This window comes from Eupeodes corollae, chromosome 2 (genome assembly GCF_945859685.1).
Source record: "Eupeodes corollae chromosome 2, idEupCoro1.1, whole genome shotgun sequence".
Lineage (NCBI taxonomy): Eukaryota > Metazoa > Arthropoda > Insecta > Diptera > Syrphidae > Eupeodes > Eupeodes corollae.
Genome location: NC_079148.1, coordinates 152,392,919 through 152,403,126, shown reverse-complemented (window position 1 = coordinate 152,403,126; position 10,208 = coordinate 152,392,919). Strand labels below are relative to the sequence as shown.

The following is a 10,208-nucleotide window of genomic DNA, read 5'->3' as shown; positions in this document are numbered from 1 at the left end:
TGATCAATTTTCAGCTTAAAAAATATATGGAAGAACGGAAGCTTCTTAGTGACCGACAGTATGGCTTTCGTAGCAATAGGTCCACTGGTGATCTCATGGTTCATCTCACCGAACAGTGGAACAAATCTTTACATAGTTTTGGAGAAAGTAAGATTATTGCACTAGATATTTCAAAAGCATTTGATAGGGTTTCTCTTTTCGAAAATGTGTGCTATCGGTTCCCTCCTTCATTGGATTAGTAATTACCTTTCGAATCGTTCAATAAAAGTCGTATTGGATTAATTTATGTCTGAAAACCACAAAATAAATGCTGGTGTTCCCCAGGGCTCTGTTCTATCTCCAACACTCTTTCTCATTTTTATTGATGATCTCTTGTCTGCAACATCTAATCCAATACATTGATTCGCTGACGGTAGCACTTTCAGCTTTTCATATTCGTTTTCAGATTCACATCTTTCTTCTTCGTATGTGGAACTGCAACGACAAAATATGATAAGCTCATTAAATTGCGACCTAAACAGCATTGTACAATTTGGAATAAGAAACCGCGTGGTATTTAATGCTTCGAAAACGCAATGCTGTTTTGTATCGTTAAAGCGAAATATACCCCCCTTCCCATTATCCATAAATGGCACTTGTATCCAGGAAACTGAACATCTCGATATTCTCGGTATGTGTATCACCAACCACCTTTTGTGGAACGCATTTATTTACAAGACTTATATACATACGTCCAAAGCTTGACAATAACTAACCATATCTGGGCTGGTGCACCTGCAACTTACTTAAGCCTCTTGGACAGTATTGAACGTAGAGCATTTAGATTCATTATTGATAATACTATCATAAGATCATTTACTTCGCATGAACATCGTCGAAATGTTTCTTGTCTCACTCTCTTTTACCGTTAATTTAATGGTTTATGCTCTAGAGAAATAGCCTGTTGCATTCCTCCCCTCAAAAAATTTAACCGTAATAGCCTCGCTTCTGGGAATGCCCATCAGTTTACTCTTCAGCCGTACTATGAATTACAGAAATTCATATTTTAGCCGTACTATGCGAATGTGGAATGCCTTGACACACTCTGTCTTTCCCAGCCATTCCAATATTCAGGAATTCAAAACCAATGTGCACCGACACTTTCTTTCAACCCCTCTCTCCCATTCCTAGTGCTCACACTGTCTACATAATAAGGGTAGCATTATCCCTTTGAGTGTGCACTTATTATAATCCATTTCATTTCTCTACTCATGTAACACAAAACTTAAAACGGTTTTACACGAATGGTTTGCTTTAAACCCTGATTGATACACGTTAAGGTTTTACCTTTGAATTCAAAAAGAGCAACCATTTTAATTAATTAAAACAAAACACAAATTTGTGTATCCTCTGTTTGAGAACCAAGGTACGTTTTCTTATATTTATGGATATTTATGTTTCCTAAAAATACAACTTAAAAATAAAAACTGAACAAAAATAAATGTACACTTCAGCAAAGCTTTGTTTTTTTTTAAAAGGAACTCCAATTATTGGACAAGGAAACAAAAAAATATATATTTTCACATGGGAAATTATTATAAAACAAAAAAAAAGACTAAAAACAACTTTTGTACATGCGGCAATAAGTTTACCAAAAATACGTTAAACAAAATAAATTTCTCAGCATTGCAGTGCAAAGTCCTTCAAGAACTCAATCATCTCCGAGAAATCCTCATCGTGTTCATGTTGCAATGCAGAAATGTACGAATGCAAATTTGTAACATATTTCAAATCATTTCGATATTGGGAAAGCAATTCCGCATTGACGGCTATATTTAGAGTTGGAATATCAATTTTGGACATTTGCATCTTTGCGGACATATCCAAGTTCTTTTCCAGTTTTACAATGTTCTTCCTTAACGAAGAAATATTATATTGGCTTTGGGGTTTTCTTTGATTCGAGTCGGATTTTTGTTGTTTTTTCAAGATGTTATTGTTGTCTTCTTTGGTTTGAGTAGATCCTACGAATTCTTGGAAGAAATCTTTGAGAGCAAAGTAATCACAGTAGCTGCGCAGAGCCTCTAAGATAATCTTTAAATAGTCTTGACGATATACAATTGATTTCAGCTTTGATAGCGATTCGTCTAGGGGGCGTTCCTCGTCAAGAGCACACTCGAGCCAGCGATTTTTGCGAAAGTTTTCGAAAATCTTCTGAGGTCCCATTTTGCCAGCAGCAGGATTTAAACGCTTTAGGAAGATGTCAATGTACTCGTATCGCACGAAGGGGCAATTCAAATTTTTTACAAGCCTCAAATAAGTCCGAACACTCGTCTTCATGTTGACTAGAATGGATCAGGGTAAGTTTTTTTTTGATATTTGGTTTATTAAAATTACCTTCGGCGGTTTTGTAAAGTTCCATCGTGAATGCAGACGTCCTTGGCCCGACAATTGGGTATTTAATGCCTGCATTCGTGTTTTCAACTTCACGCAAATTTTGTACATTTGCCAAAAGTGAGATAAAACGCTATGAGGACAGAATTAATCATACGCGATTAAGAAAAAGACATCTCTAACAAACTTACATCCATAATACTGAGATAGTTCTGATTGAGATCCTTCTCGACGCACAGCGAAAACAGTGACATCACTTTCTTGACCAGCACCGACGAGCTCTTGTACTCGGACAACGCAAAGAGCTCTATAACCAGCGGTTGTGTCGAGGCATTGTAAATATATTTAGCAGGATTCTTGTGGTAACGCAGCATCCACATGGCCATGTCCATTTCCAGCATTTTGGCAAGAAAATGCAACACCTGCATTATTCGCTCGATACGCGTGTCCTTGGAGAGAGCAGAAAAGGTCTGCTCGTCATTGTCATTCTTCTCCCAGTGCTGCATGTTGTAATACTCATTGTCGTAATTGTTCAACGCCAAAGATGAGGAAGTATTGAGTGAACCTCTCTTTTTCTTAAGACTGCGATTTTGTTTAATATTCTCCCCATCGTCCAGATTGTCCTCGAGCAACATCAGAATCACCTCGAAGATTGTGTTCTCCGCGTTGAGCGGTTTGTCTGGGAAGAGACGGGATATTTCCATTGTGTTTCGCAGGAATGTGATGTAGCTCTTTCGCAACGCCAGCCAACATGGTGGGAATGTCTTCAGAATAACATCGAACAGACAAAGAAGCTGGTCGATGATGTTCTGCAGGAAGGAATTGTGTTGGTGTTCTGGATTTAAAGACTTTAAGAGGAAACCATTAGAAGGGATGAGAGATGTTGGTATGGAGAGACTGTTTTTTGTACTTACAAGGATTAATTTGATGATATTTGTTAGGACAATGTCCCCTGGGAACTGGTCCTTGAGGCACAGGCCCCACACGAGACTGATGAAGGCATTGTATCTGGACTGCTGGAGGGCGCTCCTTATGAGATTCATTTGATTGGCACTTGGAAGCTTGGGCGATGGGGCTCTTTTATAATGTTTCCTCTGACAGAACTCCAGATTTTCACAGCAAAATGGTACATAGCTGAGATTTAAACGATCCACGACGGTGACGTATTTGTTGCTGATGACTTTTTGAAGTTGTTCATATTTTCTGATTTGATTTTCCACGGATTGTTCTTCATCACGAACAACAGCTGGAGCGGCTTCTACCAACGACGACGACGGCGAAGAGGAGGCTTTTGTTGTTTTTGGAGTTTCTGTTGTTGTGGGAGCAGCTGATTGAACAGAAACGGGAGGTTTCTTTTTGCTCGAGGGTAGATTTTCATCGGATCTCTTTGGTTTGCGTTTAAGCGGTTTGGTGGTGGATTTGATGTCCTTGTCATTTGCATCATTTGCCGCTTTTAGAATTTCAATGTCGATCTTTTGCATTTTAATGACGCACTTTTGTTTGGAATTTAAGGAACCTCGAGCTTTGGTGTTTGTTATGTTTTTTAACGAAGTCGTTGGACTGGATTTTTCTTTACGAGTTTTTTGAGACATATTTCTAATTGGCACTTATGGTTTAGTTATTTGTTTAAACTTTTAATTATAATAGACGATCTGTACTTACCATTAAAACTCTGAAGCACATTAATAAAAGAGTAAGGAAAAGTTAAGTATAGGAATTTTAGCGCAATAATAAAATATTGTGTGGGAAAATCACAAAATCAGAACGATACACAAAATCGAAGACGATTTGTTTGACTTTTGAAAAATTGCGCGTTGTTTGTATTTCTGTTGTGTTTTGTTTATTTGAAGTTTGACATTAGGACTGTTCAGATTATTGAGAAAGGAGAATGCGTGAACGGCGTTCTTTTTTTCGACATAAAATAAATATATAAGGCGTGTTTTGTTATTTTTTTAAAGACTTCAAAAATAGCATTTCCATGTATTGATATCTTTCAAGAAATTATGATAAATTTTAATAATTATAGAAGACAGAAATATTTTTGAAAATAAATTTTTGACATTTATTTGTTAAATATTATTCCCGCCATACGTCTACCACGACATTTATTACGTCGTAAATTGAATTAGTTCAATTTTTTGTCAGATCCTTTTATAATACATCTGGTCGTGCTGCGCCAATGACGCTCAAAGATTTCTTATCTGCAATTTTTGGAAACAAGAAATCAGTCAGCAAGGCTGTATAGTAGTACCCGTGACTTTATGGTTAATGTGTATTGCGGTCTTGCGATGCTAGAGGTATTGAAATTAATCCCTGCCTGTGCCACCTAAAGCAGAGTTCATTCAGAGATCTCCGACTTATTTGAAAAAAAAAAACTCTAGAGAAACTAATTGTCAAGATTAAAAAAAAACACAAATCAATGTGAAGTCAACTACGCTCAGCTTTTTACTTCATAAGTTTTGTCATTTTGTTGATTGAAAAAAGAAACACACAACTAGCGCTCTGCTATCTCTCTTGACAGCTCAGTTGTCTACTTTAAGCTTAAAAAGAAAAACACATACTGATACCACGAGCGTGTAAACCATACTTTAATGAACTTCACGAATAAAACAATAAAATACACACAACATATGATCTTCACAAAAGTTTTTAGATTGAAGAAAAAAAGGTGACACAAAATATAAAACTGATGTTTGTTGAAGAGAGACGGAAAATTGTAGCAAATCCCATTTCCTTGACAGAACACGAATGACACAAATTGAAGATTTTGATTTTGACACGTTCATAGATCTGAAAAGTCATTTCTCTTTCTAGTTATCGTTCGTACGTCATCACATCGTTCCTAAATTCATTGTTATAGTGTCACATATAGGGTCCGCGAAATAACTTTTTTTATAAACATATAGCAAAACATCGAGTGTAGCTTCGGCTGTGTGGCACGTAGCGCAGTCCTGTTGAAACCAAATGTTGCCAATATCCTTCTTTTTAGTTTTTCAAAAAATCATTCAACATGGCCCGATAACGACTGTAACGGCCATTCCTTTCTCATTTTCGAAAAATAGCCCAATTATGTCTCTGGAATAAAATTGGCATCAAACATTGACTCGTTTTGGGTGTATCGGCTTTTCAATGTATGGGTGCGGGTTTTCTGTGCCCCAAATGAGACAATTTTGCTTGTTTACATATCCGCCAAGATCAAAATGAGCTTCATCTGAAAAGATGATTTTTTTGCCAAAATCTGTATCTTCTCTAAGTCGATTGAAGGCAATATTTCTCACTGTTGTTCAAGGGTATAAACAACCATATTGGTTCAGCGGAAGGATAAAACTAATTATCTGTCAAATCAGACTTGAGCTAAAAACGAAAAAAAAACGTTAAATGGTGGACCCTATAGCTAGCGTTTGTAACAATGCACAACTCAGCTCTGGACATCATTTTAAAGCATTGATCTGTCAAAGTTAATTTACAAACGATTACATTTTTTTCTGCTGATCGACCTTAAGTTTCTTCTTCTTCCAAATAAAGTTCTTTTGAAAACATAGTCAATATAAAATTAAGCAAAACATTTAAGAGGGCCATACGCAGCTCTGGATAAAATGTTATGTTTTTGTTTCGAATAGGAATAGTTGGAACTAAATTTCTCTTAAATTTTGACAGACAAAAATGATATTTGGAAAATAAATACAAATACGTATATTAGTGTCCGCTAAAAGAAATTAAACCATTTTTTAAATTGTGTTTTTTTTTGTAACAAAATAGTCTCAAAACATCCACCTCTTTAAAACTATGAATACATTGAATTAAGCAGGACAACAACTGTATTTTTACTTCGAAAATGGTAGTGTTAAAAAAATAATAAAAAGTATTTTGTGTGTTTATTTTGTGCCGTGCATAAATAAAAATGCTATTGAAAATATAAGGATTTTGGCCATGTTTGTGATGTAATATTCCTCAATTTCGAGCTTTTTGTACAGTTTCTAAAAGATCAATTGTGTTTTCTACATAGCGTCCTTCTGCCAAAGTAAGCACAGTTTTTTTTTAGTTTGGAGAGAAAATGAGAACTGAATTTTAGGTCAAGCTGTAAACTAATGTTTTTCTCATTACACTTGATTCTCCTGTTAAAAAATTAAATATTTTTGATTCAGTAAATATTTAATTATTTATTTCATCAATTTTTCTTAAAATTCTCAAGGAAAATAAGAGCAGCTTCAATTTTTCGTTCGTTATTTATTTTGCGATCTTAAGTTTTAAAATCGTCTTTGTTTTTATTTCTGAAATGGGTATAGCTTGACAGATCAATAATTTCTAACAAAAGTCGTTCATAAATGATCCTAACAAATTTCAAAAATTCATAACGTTGACACTTGAACAATTTGTTTTAAAATAAGAACAATATTTAGCTAACAATTGTTTGAAAAAGAACAGACCTCTGGCATAACATAATTTGCTAGGTTGGAAGAGTTGTCAAATTAATTGGGTTGGAAAAAATTAATATGGAAAAAATAAAGTTTATCAAAAAATTAGACGAGAAAATAGGTTATTTCAGAAACCTTTATATTTTAGGAGAGTTATTAACATTCAAATTTATTCCTTAAGCCGCATCATTCCTTTTTCATTTTTGAACGTCAAAAAGAATCTCCTCAAAGATATTTGATCCTATATGTTGATTTTCTTTCTATAGATATTTTGATCGGCAATTATTGATCTTGAAATTCGGATTCGAGATTTGACATTTGTTGTTGTAAAATCAGCTAAGCTTTTTTGATAGTAAATTGTGATAATCATCACCCTTTCCGTCTGTCAAAATAATGGTTGTCATACGGTGACATTCTTTTCCATCATAAGAACTTCTCTTTGACAGGAAAAAAGGGTATCAAAGGAAAATTTTCTTAAAGCGTTTGGAAGCAGAAACTTCTTATTCCTTAGAAAATGATAATGCAAATTGGATAAAATTAGTTAACTTTGGCTGTCGTTTATCAAAAACCATATCAATAAATTCCACCCCAGATGCGGATTAAAAAACTCTGCCTTAAACAATTTCTTTTTGAGAATTGTTCAAAAAGTACATAAACATGGTTTCACTTCAAAGCAAATGTTTGAAAGAGTGATTCTACGAAGTCAAAATGTTCGTCTTCATCTGAATTGTGGCATTTCCTAAAATTCACGATTATAAGAATTTTAAGAGCTAAACAATAATTCCACATTTGCTATGATTGTATCACCTCATCAAATATTTTAAGCAATTTTACCATTTTCATTAAACAAAATACTCTTATTATGTACTCCTTTTCTTTATCTTTCTGTGTCATATTGCGAATTAATTTCAATAAATATTTTTTATTACGTGATTCCGTGCCGGACTTGCTCCAAACGTAGAAGCACATACTTCATGAGGACTTTATACCGCGCAGCTGTTTTACTAATAAATAGTGCAAAACAGTGTTCATCTTTTTGAATGTTTGTACATATTACATGCCTTTCACAGCACACGCTTTAAGCTATCGTAGTCTAAGGCACTTTTCTATTCCTGTTGTTGAACCCATTTGATATTGTCTATGGGGGCTTGAAGCTTGGAACAAACAAAAAGTGAGAAGCACTCTAATGCTCGCAATTCGTACTCACTGAACCGTGGCCAAATGCGATTTACTTCAGTATGTCTCATATGAATAGAGGTATAGTATAAAGTCTAGTCGGTCTATCTGTCCGTCTGTGCCGCAAGGCCGCATACTACTGGACTCTTTCTGTTGTTCCTCTTATATTCCGTCTAGCATCTACAATAGCAATTTATATATACAATATATAAATATATATATAATTATATGTAGATCATGATTTTCTTTATAACGATTGTATTGACAGTTTTTGTAAGCAATGGTGTTATTGATGGATCATAATGGGAGTTGAAAGAATAATGAGCTTTCAATGGGTTGCTAATAAAGCCGAACGTTAATCCAGTGACGGAAATGCTTATTTTTTATCTGTATATAAAGTTGTTTGGGAAAAATGGATTCAAATATGTCAAAATCTGTTCGAAATGTTTCTGAAGTTTCCACCGACCGAGCTAAGAATAAAAGTTATACAAGACTACACTACAAATCAATACAAGGAAACACACTTGAATAGTATTTTCAAAGTTCGCACCTCAACTCTTTTGTTTATCAAAGATTAAATTGCATTTTTCCTTTCTTTCTTTTGATTTATGATCTATTCATTTAAAATCAGGTATATTTGTATAGCATTTCCGGAGTTTATTAACCTAAAACTTTAAGATTCACGCTAATAATCTTCGACCTCTTCACTGCTATCATCGTCGTCGTCATCTTTCTCCTTCGACTCGTTTCTGCTCTCTGATGACCTCCCACCATCAGCAACATCATCATCATCATTTTCTTCTTGGTAATCGCTGGCGTCTCTTGAATCTGAAGATTCATTGTTTACTTCTTCAACATTAGCTGGAATCTTTTTAACTCCTCCTGTCGTTTCCCGTTCATAAGACCGCGGCGGTGGCGTCTGTGGTGAATTCTCTGGGTGCTGTACTTGAATGTGATGATTTGGTTGAAGAGGTTTAGTCTCGTCCTTGGCGTTCACAACGGCAGCACCGGTGGCACCATCATCATCGGTTAATTGCTGCGGATCCGGATGAACCACTACTGGATTGTCTTGACCATGATTTGTCGAGACTCCATTTGAGGTGACCTCAGCTTGGAATCCATTAACATTGTCCGCGGTATACTTAACCACTCGCAGGGAGCCATCAGGGTCGACCACACTGGAATAAAACAGACACGCATATTTTTTTAACATTAATGACGAAGAGCGTATACAGGTATACAGTTAGGTAGGCAGAGGTACGTCAAAACACGAAATGAGATCCAAAAGAACAACAAATGGCACGCGTTTCGATTACCACCATGAAGAGTTTTGTGCAGAGAAAATCAAATTCAAACACAAAAATAAAATATACGAAACAAATACGTAACAAATACGTACTGCCATCAAACGAGATGCGAGTATGGAAGCTCAAGCAGATTACCCAATTTACCTGTAGACACCTTTTACGGCATCGCCATTACGGGTCTCCCGTCGATTTTGCAACACTCGTGTCTTGGCATCTTCGACTCCATACGCGAACTGATACTCTGGTCTGGCCACGTAATCTACACGTCCCCTGCCGTCGTACCGATCGTGAACGATGATCTGCCTCTCTGGTCCACGAACGGGTCCAATAAATCTGGAATACGAGTAGCCAAATGCTTGGACCATCAGCGGTCGTTGGTTATCTACGAGCAGGAGGAGTACGAGGAATGCACTAAGGATTTCGAATGCCATTAACTGTGGAATTAGCAGATTGAATTTTTGGTTAAGTTTACATTTTTTTTGTAATATTTTTAATTTAAATCACGAATTAAAAAATGCATGTTAACATACTCGGTGTGTAATCATGACGATGCAAGTTTTGTATTGAAAAATGTATACGAATACGACGACGGCACTATTCGTTTTTGGGAGGAAGGCTAACTAACTCAAACAACTGTCATTTGCAGAATATTTATAGACTCCAGTTGAAATGGAATACCTAATAATAATAATTGTTTGAAATGTTTCCCTGGAGGAAGCAATTTTTGTCACGCTGTGACGCATTTATGCAACCGTAACAAACCGCACTGACATCGACATCATCATATCGGTTGGCTAGGTTAACCACAAAAACCAAAAACTTTATGAACCTGGACCATCATGATCGCGAGCCACTATCTGTGTGGAATATTGTGGATAGAGTATACAATGTAGTTTGAGGAAACTGAACCAAATCAAGGCAGGCTTAAATTAGTTTTGAT

At 35.7% G+C, this 10,208-nt stretch overlaps 2 protein-coding genes across 2 annotated transcripts; both read right to left on the bottom strand.

Annotated features, from left to right (window-relative positions):
* Positions 1–1,377: 1,377 nt before the first annotated feature.
* LOC129947564 (uncharacterized) lies at positions 1,378–4,172 on the bottom strand. The gene is made up of 5 exons (XM_056058174.1): positions 4,033–4,172; positions 3,285–3,966; positions 2,562–3,218; positions 2,374–2,503; positions 1,378–2,321 (listed from the first exon to the last, which is right to left on the bottom strand). Exons 2-5 carry the CDS (start codon positions 3,960–3,962, stop codon positions 1,660–1,662), a joined length of 2,127 nt encoding a protein of 708 aa, XP_055914149.1. The 5' UTR covers positions 3,963–3,966; positions 4,033–4,172; the 3' UTR covers positions 1,378–1,659.
* A 4,422-nt stretch (positions 4,173–8,594) lies between these two features.
* LOC129948197 (uncharacterized) lies at positions 8,595–9,936 on the bottom strand. Its single transcript, XM_056059080.1, has 3 exons — positions 9,799–9,936; positions 9,413–9,702; positions 8,595–9,139 (listed from the first exon to the last, which is right to left on the bottom strand). Exons 1-3 carry the CDS (start codon positions 9,811–9,813, stop codon positions 8,647–8,649), a joined length of 798 nt encoding a protein of 265 aa, XP_055915055.1. The 5' UTR covers positions 9,814–9,936; the 3' UTR covers positions 8,595–8,646.
* Between the last annotated feature and the right edge of the window lie 272 nt (positions 9,937–10,208).